Raw genomic sequence first — 24,233 nt, forward strand, 5'->3', positions numbered from 1 at the left:
TCAGAGTGGTGATTGATCTTCAGTGCAGAAATACATACCCAGTTCTGGGAATTTGCCAGCATGTTCTCGAGGTTGGTGTGAAGCACCCAAAGCACAAGGGCTTGGAAAATTCCACTCAGAGCATTTCATTCACACAACAAACAATGGGTGGAGGAAATCAGTGAGCAGCATCTCTGGGGTGGTGAAGTGAAATTTTGACAATGTTGGTCAAAATCCTGCATCAGTCTTTATGAAGGCTTTAAACTGAAAACATCCAGTCTTAATGCAGCTTTACGCCAAATATGAAAGACCTTTGCTCACCAACCATCACTCCCACCGATAGATTATGTTTAACCCACTGTTCCCAGAGTAGACTGTTCACTCCAAATCTGAAGTCTCTTGTATTTGATCAAGATTATTTTAAGGAGCCTTGGTTGTAAAATACAGGGAATTCGTTTATTATTCTTAATATACAAATCTCTAAACAGAGCAATGTCATGAAAGACTTAAATAATTCATCCTCACAGAAGAAAATGTTTTTATTAAATAAAACGGCTATTTCTTGTAGCTTCTGAATATTTCAATATTGAACTCTTACCAGATTCTACGATGGATTTCTGAAGTTCCAGCTCTGAAAAGACAGACCAGTGGTATATTAGAACAACAACAAATTTTCAGGACAATGATTTTGCTTCAGATGCTGGAGAACTGAAAGAATGGGGAACACTCAGGGGGTCAGGCAGCTATGGAGATGATAAATGACAACACAAAAACCATGACCAACAGTTGCTGTAGGAAAACATGAACACAGTGATCACAGTTTGAAGTGGTTACACTCAGTGTTGAATTTGAAATGCTGTGAGCTACCCGCTGTATATGGTGCTCACAGTGTGACCTCTTCTGCATTCGTGAGACCCGATGTAGGTTGGGGGACTGTCTTGTTGGCACCATCACTCCACCTGCATCAGGCAGGATTTCCCAGTGACCAACCATTTTAATGCCGATCCCCATTCCCATTCCGACATATTCAGCCTCTTCTCCTGGCACAATGAGGCCACTCTTGTGTTGGAGAAGCAACACCTGATATTAGTTTCCAACCTGATGGCATGAATATCAATTTCTCCCCCACCCAACTTCTCCCTTCTTCCATTTCCCATTCTGACCCCCTCCTTAACCCCTCTCTTCTCCTAACCTGCCTATCACCTCCCTCTGATGCCCTCCCTCCACTATTTTTCTATTCCCCATTCTGACTCCCCTCTGACCCCTTCTAGATAGATAGATACTTTATTGATGCCAAATGAAGTTACAGATATTAGAATAAAAAATGTAACCTTAAACAGTCTAACAGGAGGGGTCATCACTTCCCCTCTAGAGATTGACTCATTATCGATCCTAATGGCTGAGGGTAAGAATGACTTCATCTATGATTTTTAGACAAGCGCAGTTGTCTTAGTTTATTACTAAAAATGATCCTCTGTTCAGTCTAGGTGACATGCAGAAGGTGAGAAACATTGCCCATATTTTCTGTCGGGTCCTTTGTTCTACAACAGCCTCCAGTGTGTACAGTTTGACTCCTTTTACAGAGCCAGCCTGTCTAATCGGTTTATTGAGCCTGTTGGCATCTCCAGTGTTGATGCCATTGCTCCAGCACACCACCGCATTGAAGACTGTATCGGTGACAACAGACTGGTAGAACATGAGAAAGAGAGGCCTGCAGACTCCAAAGGACCTCAGTCTCCTCAGAAAGTAGAGGAAACTCTGATCCTCCTTGTACACAGCTTCAGTGTTGGTGCTCCATTCAAGGCTGTCATCCAGGTGTACCCCCAGGTACTTGTTGGTCCTCACCTCATTCACATTCTCACCATCAATAGTAACAGGGAGCAGTGCAGGATGTCTTCCTAAAGTCCATCACCATCTCCTTTGCCTTCCTGATGTTGAGCTGAAGGTGATTCAGCTTGCACCATTTGATAAATTCCAAGACCTGAAGGCAGATGAGCAGGTTAGGCCATTCAGCCCATTGAGTCTGCTCCACTATCCAGGACTGCTGATCTCTGATCCCACCCAACCCCATGCACCTGACACTCCCCATATCCTTTGATGCCCTGACCGATCAGGAAACGTTCAACTTCTGCCCGAAATAAACTCACTGACTTGGCCTCCACCACAGTCTGTGGCTGAGCATTCCACAGATCCACTACTCACTGGCTAAAAAAAAATTCTCCTTACCTCTGTTCTAAAAGGTCACCCCTCAATTTTGAGGTTGTGCCCTCTAGTTCTGGATATCTCCACCACAGAAAACTGACCCCTGAGGAATACCACTAGTCACTGGTAGCCAACCAGAAAAGGCCCCTTTTATTCCCACTCACTGCCTCCTGCCTTCCACCAGTTCCTCTCCATGCCAGTATCTTTCCTGTGAAATCCATAGGATTTTATTTGCTAAGCAGCCTCATGTCTGGCACCTTATCAAATGCCTTCTGAAAATCCAAGTAAATCACATCCACTGTCTCTCCTTTGTCCACACTACTTGGTACTTCCTCGAGGAACTCCAACAGATTGGTCAGGCAAGATTTCCCGTTACAGAAACCATGCTGACTTTGACTTATTTTATCATTAGTCTCCAAGTACCCCACAACCTCATCCTTAATAATAGACTCCAACAGTTTAGCAACCAGTGAGATTAGGCTAACTGGCCTATAATTTCCTTTCTTTTGCCTTCCTCTCTTCTTAAAGAGTGGAGTGATATTTGCAAATTCCAGTCCTCCAGACCCATGACAAACATCCTCCACCAAGGCCCTGTATTCATCCTCCCAGCCTCTCTTTATACACTATTGCTAAGTTGTCAGATAATTTTCTACAGATGAAATGACTGTGTTGTATTTAAAGCCTGGGGTATACAGGGTAAACAGCAAGGGAGCCAATACCATTGCCTGTGGGGCCCCAGTGCTGCTTCTAGTCATGTCTGACACACAGCTGTGAAGCCACAAAAACTGTGGTCTGCCAGTCAGGTAGTCCATTATCCAGGATACAATGGAATTGCCAACCAGTATTGAACGGTGCTTTTCCTCAGCAATGAGGGCTGTATGGTATCCTTACAGTGCTTCTCTCCGAACATGCCTATCACCTCCCTCTGATGCTTTCCCTCTTCTCTTTTTCCATTCCCCATTCTGAATTCCCTCCTACCACTTCTGCTCCACTGCCTATCAGGTCCCTTCTCCTTCTCTCTCTCCCCTGATCCATTCTCCTCTCCAATAAAGATTCCTTCTGCTTCAAAACTTTACTTTTCAAATCTATCATCCCCCATCTTCACAATTCAATTCTCTTCCTCATCCACCACTCTTTTCCTTCAGCTGCCTTCACCTACCAGCCTCTGGATTGTACTCCATCCCCTCCACCCATGTTCTCGCTGGCTTCTTCACCCTTCCTTTCCAATCAAGGGTCTTGGTCTGAGACGTTGACTGTTTATTTCTTTCCACAGATGCTGAGTTCCACCAGCACTTTTTGTGCTTCACTGCTTAAAAGATGAAGCTCTGTCCTTCAGCCCCTGATCAGCCTCTTTAGACCACTGTAGGGCACTGTGAGTGGGGAGCTCACAGGGTTCGGATACGTGAAGAAAATGCATATTTTAAAATTTGGTTTGAGCTATTGAACAAAGTTATCGTATAAACTGTGCCCAGTCTCACCACTGCAGAGGAGCCTAAACATCGGGAACCAAGTTACCGGAAGCAGGTGAATTAGTGACCAGTTGATCCTCCGGGCACGTCACCATGCAGACACAGGAGATGCAACATCGGGCAGTTTCCTTCCTTACTTCCCATCTCTATGGCTACAAATATTCTTTCCAAAGAAAACATTCACTGCTGGAATGTCAGACCCTGCTGGGAAATGTGGATTTCACATGATTTCTCCAGAAAATGCTCTGGCTTTTCATCGAAATTTTAGAGGGAAACTGGGAGATATTCCAGTGGATTTCTAGGCCAGTACTTCACAATATTGCAGAAACGTACCTTTTATGCGTCTGTTTTGTTTCACATTCCAATAAATCACAGTGGAGTTAGCAGCAATTACAACACAAATGGTGATGACCAGTGGCAGGACCCATTCAGGAACAGCAGGGAAGAGATCGTCTGTAGAATAAAGATCAGTGAATCAGACAATGAAAAAATCTGCAATGCACCCCAGCGGGATTAGTTCGGTAAACATAGAAACATAGAAAATAGGTGCAGGAGTAGGCCTTTCGGCCCTTCGAGCCTGCACCGCCATTCAGTATGATCATGGCTGATCATCCAACTCAGAACCCTGTACCTGCTTTCTCTCCATACCCCCGATCCCTTTAGCCACAAGGGCCATATCGAACTTCCTCTTAAATATAGCCAATGAACCGGCCTCAACTGTTTCCTGTGGCAGAGAATTCCACAGATTCACCACTCTCTGTGTGAAGAAGTTTTTCCTCATCTCGGTCCTAAAAGGCTTCCCCTTTATCTTTAAACTGTGACCACTCGTTCTGGACTTCCCCAACATCGGAAACAATCTTCCTGCATCCAGCCTATCCAATCCCTTCAGAATTGTAAATGTTTCAATAAGGTCCCACCCTCAATCTTCTAAATTCCAGTGAGTATAAGCCTAGTCAATCCAGTCTTTCTTCATATGAAAGTCCTGCCATCCCAGGAATCAATCTGGTGAACCTTCTTCGTACTCCATGAGGTGGAAAGTCCACAACTGCCCGAGCAGCCTCCTCCTGTCACATCAATAGGTGTTTACTGGAAGAACCAGAAATGGCTGCAATGGACTGTTATAATGGAGGCTCTGAGACTTCATCACTCTCACTGATGTTTAATTGCAGAGATATACAGCCCAGAAACAGGTCCATCAGCCCAACTGGTCCATGATGAACAACATGCCCCATCCAAACTAGTCCCTTTTGCCAGGGTTTAGCCCAGATCCTTCTAAACCTTCCTTGTCCATGTGCCTGACAAATTGTATCTTCAAAGTTTTAATGTTCCATGCACAAGTCCATGTAAGCACCAGCTCAAAAACAACACACACACAGCAACATCACAGGCTATATAGTCACAGAGGTAGCACTCACAATGAAAACATAAATTATACATAATTTTTGCAGGAAATAGCACAATCAGAATGAAAAAATAAACAAAGTCTGTTGTAGTGCAAAGTGATCAAGGTTGTGACAGTGTTGTACTGAGGTAGTGATTAGAGTTTTGTGAGTTAGTTCATGAACTGAACAGTTTCTATTCCTGAACCTGGTTGTGAGGGGACTTCAGGCTTCTGTAGCTTCTGCCTAATGGTCACTGCAAGGGGATGGCATGGCTGAATGGTGAAACTCTTTAATAATGGAATTGCCTTCTAGAGGCAGCACCTCCTGTAGATACTACCAATGGTGGGGAGGGATTTGCCCCTGATGTATTGGGCTGAGTCCACTTCTCTCTGCAGCTTCTTACATTCCTGGGCATTCAGATTGCCAGAGCAGATCATGATACAACCAGCCAGAATACAGAGTATTGTTACAATTGTTATTATTGTGCTTGTCTCAACCACCTCCCCTGGCAGCTTATTCCAGATACCAACTTCAGTGGAAAAAAGGTTGCTGCTCATGTTACTGCTAAATTCTCCCCCCCCCCCCCCACCACCTTAAAACTATGCCTCTGCAGCAGAAGATAGTGGAGAGTTTGTGGAGGCAAATGCTGGAAAGACCTCGGACAAAGTTAGGAATCCAAAGGTTGAGCATGGTGTGACCTGTGTTTGAGCCACAAATATGTCAATGCAAGAAGTGTCATAGGAAAGGTGGATAATAGTGCTGAAGGTCAGGTAGCTGGTTTACGGACAGAGGCAATGTGCAATGAGGAGAGGCTGCTGATAGGACAAAATTGCAGTCAACAGGATGAGTTGTAATGTAAAAGGTGGACAAAATCAACAAGGGTGAACACAGGACTGACATAGTATACGGAATAAGGTAGATGAACTTGCAGGACAGTTACAGATTGGCAGGTATGATGTGGACACCACTGAATCATGGCTGAAAGATTATAGCTGGCATCATAATGTCTGAGGATACACTTTGTATTGAAAGGACAGGCAGGAAAGCAGCATTGATCTGTTGGTAGAAACTGATATCATCATTCGACAGAGGTGAAGTAGGGTTGGAAGCTGTTGAATCATTGTGGACAGAGCTAAGGAACTGCAAGGGTAAAAAGACCCTGATAGGAGTTGTATACAGACCCCCAGACTGTAGTAAGGATATGGCCTACAAATTACTATGGAAGAAAGAAAATGCATATCACAAGGGCAATATTACAATAGTCATGGGGGGACTTCAGTATGCAGGCAGATTGAGAAAATCAGGCTGGTGCTGGATTCCTGCAGGGGGAATTTCTAGAATGTCTACGAGGTAGCTTTTCAGAACAGCTTGTTGAGCTCAAAAGAGAATCAGATATTTCAGATTGGGTGTTGTGCAATGAACCGGAATTGATTAGAGAGCTTAATGTAAAAGAACCCTTGGGGGGTGATCACTGAAATTTGAGAAGGAAAAACTCAAGTCAGAAGTATCAGTATTTCAGTGGAATAAAGGGAATTACAGAGGCATGAGAGAGGAGTTGGCCAGAATTGATTGGAAAAGAACACTGGCAGGGATGACAACAGTCGGCAAAGCCTGGAATTTCCGGAAGCAATTCAGAAGCACGGGATATATACATCCCAAAGAGGAAGAGGTTTTCTAAAGGAACGATGACACAACCGTGGCTAACATGATAAGTCAAAGCCAAAGAGAGCATATAATAGAGCAAAAGTTAGTGGGAAATTAAAGTATTGAAAAGCTTTTAAAAACCAACAGAAGGCAACTAAAAAAGTCACTAAGGGAAAGATGGAATACAAAAGCAAGAGAGCCAATAATATTAAACTGGATATCAAAGGTTTCTTCAGATACATAAAGTGTAAAAGAGAGGTAAGAATGTATATCGGACCACTCAAAAATGATGCCAGAGAGATAGTAATGGGGGACAACAGAACGGCGGAGGAACTGAAGAAGTATTTTGCATCAGTCTTCACTGTGAAAGACAGTAGCAGTATGGTTGAAGTTCCAAGTGTCAGGGGTCATGATGTTGGTGAAGTTACCATAACAGGAGGGAAAGTTCATGGGAAACTGAAGGACTGAAGGTAGATAAGTCACTGGACCAGATAGTGTACACCCTGGAGATCTGAAAGAGTTCATGGAGGCATTAATAATGATATTTCAAGAATCACCAGATTCTACAATGGATACAAAAGATTAGAAAATTGCAAATGTTACTCCACCCTTAAGAAGGGAGGGAGGCAGAAGAAAGGAAACTATAGGCCAGTTAGTCTGACTAACTGTGGTAGTGGCAGTGGTAGGGAAGTAGTAGCAGTGGTAGGGAAGATGTTGGTTGATTTTTAAGGATGAGGTCTCAGGGTACTTTGAGGCAAATGATATAATAGGCTGTAATCAGCATGGTTTTCTCAAGGGAAAATGTTTCCTGAGGAATCTGTTGGAATTCTTTGAATAAACAACAAGCTGTAAAGACAAAGGAGAATCGGTTGGTGTTGTGTCCTTGGATTTTCAGAAGGCCTTTGACAAGGTGCCACACATTAGGCTGCTTAACAAGCTACGAGCCCAGGAAAGATTCTAATATGGATAAGGGAATGGCTGATTGGCAGGAGGCAAAGAGTGGGAATAAAGGGGGGCTTTTCTGGTGATCTGCTGGTGACTGGTGGTGTTCCACAGAGGTCTGTGTTGGGACGGATTCTTTCTACGTTATATGTCAATGATTTTGATGATGGAGTTGATGGCTCTGTTGCAAAGTTTGCAGATGATATGAAGATAGGTAGAGGGGCGGGTAGTTTTGAGGAAGTAGAGAGGCTACAGTACGACTGAAAGTTTAGGAGAATGGGCAAAGAAATGGCAGATGGAGTACATTGCCGAGTAGTGTATGGTCATTCATTTTGGTAGAAGAAATGAAAGGGTTGACTATTTTCTAAATGGAGAGAAAATACAAAATCAAAACTGAGGCACAATGGGACCAGAGAGTCCTTGTGCAGGATTCCTGGACGTTTAAATTGAAGGTTGAGTCTGTGGTGAGGAAGGCAAATGCAATGCACTTATTTCAAAAGGACAAGAATATAAATGCAAGGATATAATGTTTAGACTTTATAAAGCAGTGGTCAGGCCTCATTTGGAGTATTGTGAGCAGTTTTGGGCCCTACATCTTAGAAAGGATGTGCTGATACTGCAGAGGGTTCAAAAGAGGTTCACAAAAATAATTCCAGGATTGAATAGCTTGTCATACGAAGAGCGTTTGATGGTTCAGTGCCTGTATTCACTGGAATTCAGAAGAATGAGGGGTGACCTCAATGAAATCAATCAAATGGTGAAAGGCTTGATACAGTGGAAATGGAAGGGATTGTTCCTATGGTGGGAGAGTGTAAGACCAGAGGACACAGCCTCAGAATAGAGAGGCATCCTTTTAGAACAGTGATGAGGAGGAATTTCCTTAGCAAGTGAGTGGTGAATCTGTGGAATTCTTTGCCACAGGCAGTTGTGGAGGGCAAGTCTTTATGTATATTTAAAGCAGAAATTGATGGATTGTTGATTGGTCAGGGCACGAAGGGACATGGGGAGAAGGCAGAAGATTGGGACTGAGAGGGAAATTGAATCAGCCATGATAAAATGGTGAAGCAGACTCATTGGGCCAAATGGCCTAATTCTGCTCCGATATCTTATGGTCTAATAGTTTTTCTAACCTGGGGGAAAAGACTGTGAATTCATCCTCTCTATGTTCATCATGATTTTACACAACTCTACAAGATCACTGGTTCCTGGTGTTATAACCAGGGCAGTTGGTGGAGATAAGCTCCCACAATCTACTTAATATTCCCAATGGAGTGCATCTCAAATAGCCCCTGACAATCAAGTCCACCTCCTGCCCTTCCAGTGTGGCTCAGCTACTAAGCATGGTGGGACCGTTTCTACTGACAGGAGAAGGGCCAGAAGCAGGTACTGGCATCTGAAGACAAGTCACTCTGAACAGATGGGGCTCGTCAGCTGTGGGTAGCAGATCATCTAGCAGACGGAAAATCCTAACCTCAATCCTCTGCTGTCTTGTGACTGTTCCCAGTCATGGGGGTGGCTTTGGGAGTAAACCCTGAGGAAAGACCCGGAGTTGGAGTCCTACAACACCACTGATGCCAAACTGTATTGGTTTCTGCTGTTCCTTTTGATATGTCGGCTGTTTGGAGAGGGGGAGAGAGATGGCCGGAGTTGGGGACGTCGTAAGCGGTTTGCGAGGAAGCGGAACCAAGGCGAATGGGCAGGAGTCCGTGCCAGGAAAAAAGTAAGCCACAGCCAGCCGGCTCTCCCGTTCATTCTGCTCTCCAATGTCTGTTTGCTGAGGGAATCGGGCCTGCAGCCCTTGGAGTCGCCTGATGCCGGTAGCTGGAGATGGGACCGTCATAAGTAGTGTGTGAGGAAGCAGAAACAAGGCGAGTGGGCAGGGATCCATACCAGGAAAAAAGCAGGCCCTCGCCAGCCGGCTCTCCCATCCATTCTGCTCTCCAGTGGACATTAAATTGCACTACATCTGTGGCAACGAAATACTCGGCGGGAGTACAGAAATGGCCGGAGTCCTGGACGCCGCCATTCGGCTGTTTATTTAGGTAACAGACTTTCCCCCAAGCCATTGGACTACTAACCTACTGCCCTCTGCTGTGCCTATTGTCTTGTTTTTTATTTATTGTAATACCTGCACTGTTTTGTGCACTTTATGCAGTCCTGGTTATGTTTGTAGTCCAGTGTAGTTTTTCTGTTGGTTTATGTAGTTTAGTGTAGTTTTTGTATTGTTCATGTAGCACCATGGTCCTGAAAAACATTGTCTTGTTTTTACTGTGTACCGTACCAGCAGTTATGGTCCAAATGACAATAAAAAGTGACTTGACTTGTCTTGACTTGCCCTGACTTGTGTACCAGTTTATATGATATGTAAACTGCTCAGATGCAATATCCATGTTTGACCCCAACCAATGGAAGGGGCTCATAAGATCAGTTCTCAGTCTCATACGCTCCAAGGAATAAAGTCCGAGACTGTGCAACCTCTCCCCATTACTCAGTCCCTCTCGTCCCAGCAAGATCCTTGTAAATATTTCTGAACTCTTTCCAGTAGCGGGGTGACCAAAACAGAACAGGCCAGTGTGCTAAAAGCTCCCTTTATCAACCCATGTAGCTGTGACTCCACTTTCTGGGAACCATGTACTTGGACTCCAAGGTCCATCTATCCCCCAACACTCCACTGCGCCCTGTTGTTCACTGTGTACCACCGCCCTTGATCTGACAATAGCTAGCACTTATCAGAATTAAGTTCATTCTGATGTACATCAGCCCACTTATTCAGCAGATACATATCCTTCAGTAATTTTCGATAAACTTTTTCTCTGTCCACCATACCCCAATTACAGCTGGACAACAAAAATTTTGCTTCCTGAATACTTTTGGGTGTATCTTACGGATTTTGAGTTGCTGATCATGAAATGCACCATGAAATTTCCCTATCATGTACATTTTCTTGAAATCATCTATATTTGTTATTTCAATTCATAAATCATCAGAATAACTGATGCCAAGATTAATGAAGGCATTTTTGATGGTCCACAAATAAAACAGGTCATCAATGTCAGGCAATTTGAAGAATTTTTAGTGGGACTGGAGAAAGTCACATGGTAGGCAACCAAGGATGTTGTTAAACATTTTCTGGCAACTGCAGAGCACCAAACGACATGCAGCTCGTTGACAACATGAGTCAAGCATACAAAACCATGAAGAGCAACATGTCACTAAAGAGTCATTTTCTGATTCCCATTTAGAATGCTTCCCTGTAAATCTTGGTGCTGTCAGTGATGAGTATGGTGAAAGGTTTCACCAGGATATTGCAGTCATGGAGAAAGAGTATCAGGGCAACTGGATTCTGTCAATGCTAGTGATAATTCTTAGACACTTAAGTGAGAAGCTTCAGACACTGAATATAAATGAAAGTTATCAACAAAAAAAATTAGCATAGTTTAACTTTTGCAAAGAGTCAACACCGTCATTATTGTCAATAAAAGTTAATTTCCTGATTCTCCAAATTCCTGTCTGATGCAAGTCTGAAATCATATTTGTGTTCAGCATCATGTGCTCTATCATACACAATCAAATATCTGATGAAGCAACACTTTCATAACAATTTGCTGTCCAGTGTTATTTTCATGTCATCTGCAAACTTACTTCTTGTTAATTCTCATGAAATAGCACTAATAGGCTGAGCACTGTATCATAGGAAAGGTGGATGACAGACCACACAACAAGCCGAGGGATTTAAATCAACAAATTTGTAAAGAGATTGCAGACTGCTGCAAGAAACACATGCTATTCGGGAATGACACAGAGCAGGTGATAGAAGCTTGTGTAGGGGAGCAGTTTACATCCAGTGACCACAATGCTATTAGTTTCAAAGTGAATATGTAAAAATATAGATCCGTTCCAAGGGTTGAGATGCTAAATTGGAGAAAGGCCAATTTCATGTCATCAGAAGTGATCTGGCAAGTGTGGATTAGGACAGGCTGTTTTCTGGCAAAGGTGTACTTTGAAAGTGGAGACTTTCAAAACCAAATTTTGAGAGTAAAAGGTAAAGGTAAAGGTAACAGGTGTATGGAGCCTCAGTTTTCAAGAGATATTGAGGCCCTGGTTAAGAGAGGAAAGGATGTGCATAGCAGGTATAGGAAGGAAAAAACATATGAGGTGCTTATGAAGGACAAAATGCAAGAAAACACTTACAAAATAAATCAGGAAGGCTAAAGGAAAGCATGAAGTTGCTCTAGCAGACAACGTGAAGGAGGTTTCTACAGATACGTTGTGTAAAACGACTGCTCGGCACAAAATTGGTCCTCTGGAAGATCAGAATGTTAGATAATCCAAGTGTGGAAACAAAACACATGGGGGAAATCTTAAATTAATTCTTTGCATCTGTATTTACTCAGGAGATGGATGCAAAGTCTTTAGAAGTGAGGCAAAGCAGCATCAACTCCATGGACCATGTGCAAATTACAGAGGAGGAGGTGTTTGCTACCCTGACGCTAATCAGGGTGGATAAATTCCTTGGGCCTGATGAGGTGTTCCCTCAGACCCTACAAGAGGTGTGCAGAAATTGCTGGGATCCCAGCAGAGATATTTAAACCATCCTTTGCAAAAGGAGTGGTACCAGAGGATTGGAGAAAAGCTAAAGTTGTTCTGTTGTATAAAACAGGCTCTGAACATAAATAAGGAAATTATAGACCAGTGAGTCTGACATTAGTTGTGGAAAAGTTATTGGAAGATATTGTAAAGGACCAGATATATAAGTACAATGCCTATAAAAAGTATTCACCCCCCCCCAGAAGATTTTCTATTTTATTAATTTACAGTATTGAATCAGAGTTGATTTAATTTGACATTTTTGACACTGATCAACAGGAAATGTCTTTTCTGTGTCAACTTGAAAGTAGATCACTACAAAATGTTCAAAGTTAATTACAAATATAAAACACAGAATAATTGATTGCGTAAGTATCCACCCCGTTTCATATGACACACCAAATCATCACTGGTACAGCAGTTTAACTTTAGAAGTTACATACAGTCGGCCTTCTTTATCCGTGAGGGATTGGTTCCGGGACCCCTCGCAGGTACCAAAAATCGCGGATGCTCAAGTCCCTGATTCAACCTGTCTTAATACGGTGGTCCTTAGGACCCAGCAGAACCCTAGACTTTATTTAACTTGTCTCAGTGCAGTGGACATTAGGACCCGGCGATGGGCTCTGAATCTGCAGTGTTTTTGTTCACGAAAATAATCACGATCACGATTGAAAATAAAGTGGAAATAATAAGCGATCAGAAAGAGGTGAAACACCATCGGACATTGGAAAAGTGTTAGGCTACGTCAGACAACGATCAAAACAATTTTAAAGGATAAAGTGAGAAAAGCTCTGCCCCGATGAAAGCTACAATTATTACTGAGCAATGCAGTGGTTTAATTATTGGGTTTTGGGGTTTTGGGTTTTTTATCCTCCACATCAACCCGGCACGGTGGAGAGCGCACCCGGGAGTGATCTGTTACTGGATCAAACTCGGGAACTTTTGTTCCCGAGCCGGCGCTGAAACATACGTTTTAAGTGTTTTATATGCATAGAAAGGTAAAATATATACTATATATTAAGACAAACGAATACCTGTTCTGACTTACTTAGTAAGAGAACTTCTGATTTTTTTTTGATCCCGATCCACGATAACTCCATCCTCCCATATACTTTAAATCATTTTTAGATTACTTATAATACCTAATACAATGTAAATGCTATGTAAAATAGCTGTTATACTGTATTGTTTAGGGAATAATGACAAGAAAAAAAGTCTGTACTTTCTGGAACAACAAGTGCTGGAAGAGCACTTCCGGGTTTTCTCGATTCGCAGTTGGTTGAATTCGTGGATGCGGAATTCACGGATAAGGAGGGCCGACTGTATTTAGTTAAATGGAAATCTGTTTTTGGAGACCTGTGTGTTGTCGAGGTGTTTCGATGGACTGTGGTAAAAATACACCTGTACCTGGGACCAACTGCTGGTGTCAGTATCCTGGCAAAAACTACACCATGAAGACAAAAGAACACTCCAAGCAACTCTGCAAAAAGGTTATTGAAAAGCTCAAGTCAGGAGATAGATTCAAGAAAATTTCCAAGTCACTGAATTTTGCTTGGAGTACAGTTAAGTCAATTATCATGAAATGGAAAGAATATGGCACAGCTGTAAACAATGGAGCTGGTTTTGATCTACAGGAGGAATGGAGACAGGCCAGCTCCTATTGACATCAATGGATCTGGGATTGCGAGGGTGAACAGCACATCACGTGGTCTGTACATTCTGGCTGTGTGGTGAAAAAAGCACAACAGCACATCTTTTACCTCAGATGGTTGAAGAAGTTTGGTATGGGCCCCCAAATCCTAAGAACTTTCTACAGGGGCATGATTGAGAGCATCCTGACTGGCTGCATCACTGCCTGGCTGCATCACTACCTGGTATGGGAACTGTACTTCCCTCAATCACAGGATTCTACAGAGAGTGGTGCGGACAGCCCAGCACATCTGTAGATGTGAACTTCCCACTATTCAGGATATTTACAAAGACAGATGTGTAAAAAGAGTATGAAGGACCTTTGGGGACCTGAATCACCCCAACACAAGCTGTTCCAGCTGCTACCATCCAGGAAACAGTACTGCTGCAGAAAAGCCAGGACCAAGAGCCAGTCTCCAGGACAGTCTCTTCCACCTGGCTATCAGACTGCTTAGTTCATACAATTGTATTTCTATGTTATATTGACTGTCCTGTTGTATATATTATTTATTATAAATTACTATCAATTGCACATTGCACATTCAGTCAGAAACGTAACATAAAGATTTCTAGTCCTCATGTATATGAAGGATGTAAGTAATAATATTAATTAAATTCAATTCAGTTCAAAACCTCAAAAACCGTGCAAGAAGAGGACACGTGAGAGAAGCCACCAAGACACCAATGCCAACTCTGGAGGAGTTACAAGCTTCAGTGGCTGAGATGGGACAGACTGTGCATACAACTACTGTTGCCTGGGTGCCTCACCAGTCGTAGCTTTATGGGAGAGTGGCAAATTGAAAGCCACTGTTGAAAAAAACTCACATGAAATCTCGTCTAGAGTTTACCGGAAGGCATGTGAGAGACCCTGAAGTCAGCTGGAAGAAAGTTCTATGGTCTGATGAAAGCAAAATTGAGCTTTTTCGCCATCAGACTAAACACACCATCCCGACCATGAAGCAGGGTGGTGGCTGCATCATGCTGTGGGGATGCTTCACTGCAGCAGGCCCTGGAAGGCTTGTGAAGGTTGAGGGTAAAACAAATGCAGCAAAATACAAGGAAATCCTGGAAGAAAACCTGATGCAGTCTGCAAGAGAACTGTGACTTGGGAGATTTGTTTTTTACTAAGACAATGACCGCAAGCATGAAGCCAAAGCTACTCAAGAATAGCTTAAAAATGTTAATGTCCTGAAGTGGCCAAGTCAGAGTCTAGACCGCAATTGGGAATTTGTGGCTGGACTTGAAAATGGCCTTTCACTGATAATCACCATGCATTCTGACAGAGCTTGAGGAGTTTTGAAGGGGGAGAGTAATTGTGCAATCAGTTGTTTTGTAATAATAGAAATATATTTAGATCAATTTGTCAAAATTTGGCTTCACTTTACATGATTGTTGATTTTGTTGTTGATCAGTGTCAAAAAAGCCACTTATAGACACTGTGTTTGGATAGACATAGACCGATGAAGGATAGAATGGCTTCATGCGTGGTCAGGCATGTCTAACCAATCTTATTGAGTTGTTCAAGAAAAATTGATGACATACTTTAGTAAGGTATTTGACAAGGGCCCACATGGGAGGCTGGTCAGGAAGGTTCAGTCGCTCTGCATTCAGGATGAGGTAGTAAATTGGATTAGATGTTGGCTTTATGTTAGAAGCCAGACAGTGATAGTAGAGTGTTGTCTATCTGACTGGAGGCCTGTGACTTGTGCTGTGCCACTGGATCAGTGCTGGGTCCTTTGCTGGTTGCCACCTATCAATGATCCAGATGATAATGTGATTAATTGGATCAGCAAATTTACAGATAGCACCCTGATTGGGAGTGTAGTGGACTGTGAGGAAGGCTTATCATGACTTGCAGGGGGATTTGATCATCTGGGGAAATCGGCTGAAAAATGGCAGAGGGAATTTATTGCAGAGAAGTCTGTTTGGCGCTTCAGTAGGACCAACCGGGGTAGGTCTTACACAGTGAACGGAAGGGCACTGAGGAGTGTGACAGAACAAAGGGATCTGGGAATACAGGTACATAATTTGTTGAAAGTCGTGTCACAGGTAGATAGAGCCATAAAGAAAGTTTCTGCAACATTGGCCTTCATGAATCAATGTATTGAGTACAGGAGATGAGATGTTACATTGAAGATGTTTAAGGTGTTGGTGAGGCTTAATTTGAAATATTGTGTGCAACTTTGGACCCCTACTTGCAGGAAAGATGTAAACATGGTTGAATGAGTACAGAGAAAATTCACAAGAATCTGGAGGACTTGAATTACAAGGAAAGATGGAATAGGTGGGGACTGCATACTTCAGAACATAGAAAATTGAGATTTGACAGAGGTGTACAAAATTATGAGGCTATAGATAAAGTAACTGCAGGTGGGCTTTTTCCAGAGGTTGGGTGGGACTACAACCAAATGTCATGGGTTCAGGGTGAAAGGTAAGAAGTTAAAGGAGAACATGAGGGGAAACCTCTACATTCAGAGGGTCGTGAGATTTTGGAATGAGCTGCCAACACAAGTGGTGCATGGGATCACAATTTCAATGTTTAAGAAAAGTTTGGATAGGTACATGGATGGTAGGGATACTATCCCAGTGCAGGCTGATGGGAGCAGGCAATTTAAATATTTTTAGCATGCACGAGATGGGCCAAAGGACCTGCTTCTGTGCTGTACTTCTCTATGAGTCTATAATGTAGAGCAGCAAATTTGTAGACAGATTGCAGACTGTTGCAGGAATTAAATGATTGTGATAGAGGGTGACATTAACTTTCCACATATTGACTGGGACTCCCATACAGTAAACAGCTGGATGGGAAAACGTTTGTCAAATGTGCTCAAGAAAGTTTCCTTAATCACTACGTGGAAGTCCAAAAGAGAGAGTGTGTGACACTTGATCTGCTATTAGGGAATGGGACAGGACAGGTGACAGAAGTTTCTGCTGGGGAATATTTTGCATCTAGTGATCATAATGCCATTAGTCTCAAAGTAATGATGGAAAATGACAGCTCTGGTCCAAATTGGAGAAAGGTTCTGGCAAGTGCGGATGATGACAGAGTATTTCTTGCGATGGTGCACTTGTTAAGTGAGAGGCTTTCAAAAGGGAAACTTTGAGAGCACAGAGATTGTATGTTCCTGTCAGAATAAGAGGCAGGGATAATAGGTTTAGACAGCATTATTTTTAAGAGATATTGTGGTCCTAATGAAGAAAAAGGAGGTACATCACAGGTATCGGCAGGCAGGAACAAATGAGGTACTCGAGGAGTGAAAGAAATGCAAGAAGAAAATCAGGAGGGCTGAAAGAAGACATGTGGAAGAACAGAGTGGTATCCATGCACGGAGCTGACAGAAATTTAGGAGATCTTAAATGGATTTTTGCATCGGTATTTACTCGAGAGAGAGAGAGAGAGAGAGACAGGATCTATTGATATGAGGCTGTGCAGTAGTGAGTTAATGGACCTGATAAAGATTACAGAGGAGGAGGTGTTGCTGTCTTGAGGCAAATTAAGGTGGATAAATCACAGGACCTGACAAGATGCTCTTTCAGACCCTGTGGGAGGCTAATGTAGAAATTACAGGGACCCCAGCAGAGATATTTTAAACATCTTTAGCCACAGGTGAGGTGCCAGGGGATTGAAGGATAACTAATGTTGTTTTGCTGTTTAAGGATAAATCAGGAAATTATCGGCATATGAGCCTGACGTCAGTACTGGGAAGTTTTTGGGAAATGTTCTAAGGGACCAGATATAAAAGTATTTGGATAGTCAGTGACTGATTCGGGATAGCTAACATGGCTTTGTGTGTGATAAATTTGTCTAACCTATCTAACAGAGATTTTGAGGAAGTTACAAAGAAACTTGATGAAGGCAAGGCAGTGGATATTGTTTACAAGGCCTTTGAGAAGGTAGTGCATTGTAGTTTGGTGAAGAAGGTACAGTCGCTTGGCTTTCAAGATTGCAAGAGACTTTGCTTTCTTGTTTGAAGCCAGAGAGCATTGTTTATGGCTGCCTAGATGACTAGAGACCTGTGACTAGTGGTCTGCCACAGGGCTCGATACTGGGTACATTATTGTTTGTCATCCATATCAACAAACTGGATGATAATGTGGTAAACTACATCATCAAATTTAGGGATGGCATCAGGATTGGGGGTTACTGAACAGTTATGAAGATGATCAGAGCTTACAGCAGATCTGTGAGACCTGGAAAAATGGGATGAAAAATCCCATTGCAGATGCAGTTTAATACAGACAAGTGTGAGGTGTTGCACTTCAGTAGAACCAACCAGGGTTGGTCTTACACGGTGAGTGGTAGAGCACTGAGGAGTGTAGTAGAACAGAGGGATCTGGGAGTACAGTCCATAATTCTTTGGAAGTGGTGTTTCAAATAAAGAAAATTTTTTTTTGAAAAGATAAGGGTCATAAAGAAAACTTTTTGGCATATTGGCCTTCACACATCAATGTATTGAGTGCAAGAGTGGGATGTTAGGTACAAATTGACTAAAATGTTTGTGCAGCCCAAGTTGAAGTATTGTGTCCGGTTTTGATCACCTACCTACGGGAAAGATGTAAATCAGATTGAAAGAGTGCAGAGAAAATTTACAGGGAATTTACTGAAATCTGAGCTCCTGTGCTATGGGGCAAATTTGAATTACTTATTCACTGGAATGTAGATTATCCACTTTGGTTGCAAGAACAGGAAAACAGATTATTATCTGAATGGTGGCCGATTAGGAAAAGGGGAGATGCAACGAGACCTGGGTGTCATTGTACACCAGTCATTGAAGGTAGGCATGCAGGTACAACAGGCGGTGAAAAAGGCAAATGGTATTTTGGCATTCATAGCAAAAGGATTTGAGTACAGGAGCAGGGAGGTTCTCCTGCAGTTGTACAAGGCCTTGGTGAGACCGCACCCAGAATATTGGGTGCAGATTTGATCCCCTAATCTGAGGAAAGACATTCTTGCCATAGAGGGAATACAGAGAAGGTTCACCAGATTGATTCCTGGGATGGCAGGACTTTCATATGAAGAAAGACTGACTAGGCTTATACTCACTGGAATTTAGAAGATTGAGGGGGAATCTTATTGAAACGTAAAATATTCTAAAGGGATTGGACAGGCTAGATGCAGGAAGATTGTTTCCGATGTTGGGGAAGTCCAGAACGAGGGGTCACAGTTTAAGGATAAAGGGGAAGCTTTTTAGGACTGAAATGAGGAAAAACTTCTTCACATAGAGAGTGGTGAATCTGTGGAATTCTATGTCACAGGCAACATTTGAGGCCGGTTCATTGGCTATATTTAAGAGGAAGTTAGCTATGGCCCTTGTGGCTAAAGGGATCGGGGGTATGGAGAGAAAGCAGGTACAGGGTTCTGAGTTGGATGATCAGCCATGATCATACTGAATGGCGGTGCAGGCTCAAAGGGCCAAATGGCCTACTCCTACACCTATTTTCTATGTTTCTATGTTTTTAGATGATTGAGGGGAGATTTCGCAGAAGTATACAAAATTATGAGGGGTTTTTCCACTCTGATCATTCAGCTAGGAATTCCACTCTGATTGTATTAGCTTGGACCAACTTATAGAAGTTTTCAGTAGTAATCTGGATGATTATTTTTATAGATTTTCTTTAAATCGGACCATAGCTGCAACATCCACAGAACTTTCATCTTGGGCACAGCAATGCCAATAGTTCACAGGTAGGTCAATGAAGCAGATGTTAATGCTTTGGGAAATGTTTTGTAATGCCAATGTTTTTGGAAATGTTCCAAGTTGTATCCACTCAGAAGGAATTTATGTTTCATCTGAGTATCAAAGGATTGAAAATATCTGTGTTGATGTCCATCCTAAATGGACAAGTTGTGGATTCAATTGGACTTTAATGGTGTGCCAGATTTAAAAGATGCACAAACAGTAAAATTGTCAGTAACAGTGGACTGTCTTTAAATACAAAGGACTGTCTTCAACAGACATAATATTTTGGCAAAGACATTATGGAGGCAAAGTATTCTTTGGCAGTTAGGGTTTCAGTAGAAATTAGATCACTTCTTTCCTTCACCGATCAAACATCATAATTTACAAACCTGATATTGTAATAATTGCCGTATGTTCTATTTTCAAATGTTCACTCCTGATGATGCACTTCAGTTTGCCTGACGATTGCCTCATTACTCCAACACTGCTCTCAACATTTACAAGACCCGAGTCTCTGTGGTACTTTGTCTCAGCCTCTGTTAATGCATTTCCATCCCCACCGATCCACAGGATCTCTGGCTCAGGATACCATCCACTGGATTTACACACAAGCTGGATTCCCTCTCCATGGTATCCCGTCATCTGAATCCGAGGTTCACTCCCTAAAACTGTAGTTAATGACAAATGGAGAAATAATAGTCATTAGGAAAAATGAAACATGAATCCATAAAGCATGTATTAAATCTGCTTGCAATCACGTTTATTGATTTCTAACCTTTCCTAGTTCATCAACTTGAGACGTTAACTGTTTTTCTCTCCACAGATGCTGCCTGATGAAACATGTTAAATATTTGGAGGCTGAATTCAGACTGGAAGTTTCAGGAATATAAAGAACGTTAGAAAGTACACAAGCAAGGAATAAGGAGGGTAAAAATGGACAAGAAATGCCATTGGCAATTATGATTAAAGAAAATACCAAGGCATTTTTTACATACGTTAAAAGCAAAAGGGTAACAAAAGTTGTTCGCCGAGGATTAGATAATGGAAGATAGTGAAATCACTCTGTGAAATCCTACTGTGCCAGGACATTTTGAAATAAAGAAGAAGGTTGTTTTGAATCTTTCAAAGAGAAGTAAAGTGGATAAATCCCCAGGGTCTGTGGGATCTTTTGCCACAATAGGTCAACGTCAGACGCAATCTCAATGGCTTTTCACACGGCCTTAGACCACCTGGACAATACAAACACCTATGTCACAATGCTGTTTATTGACTATACACAGCATTCAACACTATCATTCCCACAATCCTGACGGAGAAGTTACAGAACCTGGGCCTCTGTACCTCCCTCTTCAACTGGATCCTCAACTTCCTAACTGGAAGACTACAATCTGTGTGGATTAGTGATAATATCTCATTCTCGCTGACGATCACCACTGGTGTAAATCAGGGGTGTGTGCTTAGCCCACTGCTCTGCTCTCTCTATACTCCTGACTGTGTGGCAAGGCATTGCTCAAATACCATCTAAAAATTTGCTGATGATACAACCATTGTTCATAGATGAGAGTGTACAGGAGTGAGATATGTTAATTAGTGGAGTGGTGTCACAGCAACAACCTTGCACTCAACGTCAGTAAGAAAAAAGAGCTGATTGTGAACTTAAGGAAGGGTAAGATGAAGGAACACATACCAATCCTCACAGAAGGATCAGAGATGTAGAGAGTGAGCAGTTTCAAGTTCCTGAGTGTCAAGATATCTGAGGATCTAACCTGGTCCCAACATATCGATTGAGTTATAAAGAAGGCAAGACAGTGACTGTACATCATTAGGAATTTGAAGAGATTTGGTATATCAACAAAAACACTCAAAAACGTCTGTAGATATACTGCGGAGAGCATTCTGACAGGCTGCATCACTGTCTGGTATGGGGGGTTACTGACAGGACTGAAAGAAGCTGCAGAAGATTGTAAATTTAGTTGGCTCCATCTTGGGTACTAGTCCACAAAGTACCCAGGAAGGACATCTTCAAGGAGCAGTGTCTCAGAAAGGCAGCGTCCATTATTGAGGACTTCCAGCACCCAGGGCATGTCCTTTTCTCACTGTTGCCATCAGATAGGAGGTAGAGAAACCTGCAGACACACACTCAGCAATTCAGGAACAGCTTATTTCTCCTCTGCTATCTGATTCCTAAATGGACATTGAATGCGTGAACACTACCTCACTTTTTTTAATATACATTATTTGTTTTTTTGCATGATTTTTAATCTATTCAATATATATATTCTGTAATTGATTGATTTATTTTTCCCCCTTCTTCTATATTGCATTGAACTGCTACTGCAAAGTTAATAAATTTCACGACACATGCCGATGATAATAAACCTAATTCTGATTTATACAAAGTTCAAAGTTACAAGTAAATTTTAATGTCAGAAGCCCTGAGATTCATTTTCCTTCAGGGATACTCAGCAAACCTACAGAATAGTAGCTGGAACAGGATCAATGGAAGATCCAGTAGAGTGCAGAAGGCAGGAAACTGTGCAAATGCAAAATCATATAAATAGCAATAAATAATGAGAACATGAAACAACACAAACAATCTTTAAAGAGAGATTGTGGGAACATCTCAATGGATGGGCAAGTGAGTGTAGTTATCCCCTTTTGTTCAAGAGTCTGATGGTTGAGGGCTTGTAACTGTTCTTGAACCTGGTGGTGTGAGTCCTGAGGTTCTTGTACCTTCTATCTGATGGCAGCAGTGAGAAAAGAGCATGGCTTGGGTGGTGAGGATCTCTGACGATGGATACTGCTGTTCTATGATGGTGTTTCATGTAGATGTGCTCAATGTTTGGGAGGGCTTTACCCATGATTTACTGGGCCAACTCCACTTTCTTTTGTAGGATTTTCTGTTCAAAGACATTGGTGATCCCACATCAAATCAGGTCGTGTTACTGCCAGTCAGTACACTTTCCGCTACTCAACTATAGACATCAAAATTTTTGAGGTCATGCTGAATCTCTGTAGGCTCCAAAGGAAGCAGAGGCACTACTGCGATTTCTTTGCAATTACACTTACATGCTGGGTCCAGAAAAGGTCCTGTGGAATAGTAACACCCAGGAATTTGAAGTTGCTAACCCTCTCATGTCTAACTCACCAATGAGGACTGGCTCATGGACCTCTGTTTTCCCTCTCCTAAAGTCTACAATCAGTTCCTTGGTCTTGCTGACATTGAGTGAGAGGTTGCAGTTATGGCACCACTCAGCCAAATTTTCAAATTCCCTCCATATGCTACCAGTAACAGAGAGAGGCAACACAGGAAATTTCAGCAATGTTCTGGGATTCCTGGCATTTTGGCAAAACTCTTTGCTCTGTCTTGCCGACAGAACACAGAGGGTAATGGTGGAATGCTGACCAGAAATGAATTCCTGGAGAACTGGAGAAAGCGAATGTTGTTCCATATTTCATGAAGGAAATAATCTAGGAGTCATAGCCCACAGACTTTACATCAGTGATGGACAAGCGATTGGAGAGTATTCTTTGGGATTCGATTTGCTCACATTTGGACAGCTTTGTGTGCAGTACTTGTTATGTCTTGCAAATTTGACTGAGGTTTTTGAGGAGATGAAGTTGATTTATAACAGTGGAGCAGTGGATGTTGACTACATGGGCTTCAGTAAGGAAACTGAACGGCCTCTCATGGTGGGTTGATCCCGATGATTCAGATTGAGGTGAAAGTGGAGGGTGAACACCGGCTGCCTGTCTTTTATTCACTCGCTGCCAGGGAGGGAAAGGCCTGCCGCTTTGCCTGGAGAGTGTTGCCAAAGTTTTCTGTGCTTTGGATGTGGACTTGGACTAGAATTTTTTTTCAGTCCTATAGTTTTTTAATAATCTGTCAACAAAAACACTCAAAAACTTTTGTAGATATACTGTGGAGAGCATTCTGACAGGCTGCATCACTGTCTGGTATGGGGGGTTACTGACAGGACTGAAAGAAGCTGCAGAAGATTGTAAATTTAGTTGGCTCCATCTTGGGTACTAGTCCACAAAGTACCCAGGAAGGACATCTTCAAGGAGCAGTGTCTCAGAAAGGCAGCGTCCTTTATTAAGGACCTCCAGCACCCAGGGTATGCCCTTTCCTCACTGTTACCATCAGGTAGGAGGTACAGAGGCCTGAAGGCACACACTCAGTGATTGAGGAACAGCTTCTTCCCCTTTGCCATTCGATTCCTAACTGTACATTGGACCCATGAACACTAGCTCACTTTTTGAATATATATTATTTCTGTTTTTGCATGATTTTCATCTATTCGATAAACATACGGTGTATTCTAACTGATTGATTGATTCTCTTTTCTCTGCTTCTATATTATGTATTGCAATGAACTGCTGCTGCTAAGTTAACAAATCTCACGACACGTGCTGGTGATAATAAACCTGATTCTGTTTCTGATCTATACAAAGTTCAAAGTAAATGTTATTATCAGAGTACGTATACAGGCCCTGAGATTCATTTTCCTTCGGACGTACTCAGCAAACCTGCAGAACTGTAACTGTAACCGGATCAATGAAAGATCCAGTGGAGTGCAGAAGACAACAAAATGTGCAAATGCAAAATTATATAAGTAGCAATCAATAATATGAAATAACAAAAACAATCCAAGGAA

At 42.3% G+C, this 24,233-nt stretch overlaps 1 protein-coding gene across 2 annotated transcripts in view; it reads right to left on the minus strand.

The window, feature by feature from the left end:
• The window catches only part of LOC132394656 (butyrophilin subfamily 1 member A1-like), an 88,284-nt gene that overhangs the window by 29,985 nt on the left and 34,066 nt on the right, over window positions 1-24,233 (minus strand). For both annotated transcript variants that reach the window (XM_059971018.1, XM_059971017.1), the window contains 3 exons: window positions 19,965-20,243; window positions 3,984-4,103; window positions 578-610 (listed from right to left, as the gene is read on the minus strand). In XM_059971018.1, coding sequence (XP_059827001.1) covers window positions 578-610; window positions 3,984-4,103; window positions 19,965-20,243 — 432 coding nt within the window. The remainder of the gene's footprint in view (window positions 1-577; window positions 611-3,983; window positions 4,104-19,964; window positions 20,244-24,233) is intronic.

This window comes from Hypanus sabinus, chromosome 5 (genome assembly GCF_030144855.1).
Source record: "Hypanus sabinus isolate sHypSab1 chromosome 5, sHypSab1.hap1, whole genome shotgun sequence".
In the NCBI taxonomy this organism is placed as follows: domain Eukaryota; kingdom Metazoa; phylum Chordata; class Chondrichthyes; order Myliobatiformes; family Dasyatidae; genus Hypanus; species Hypanus sabinus.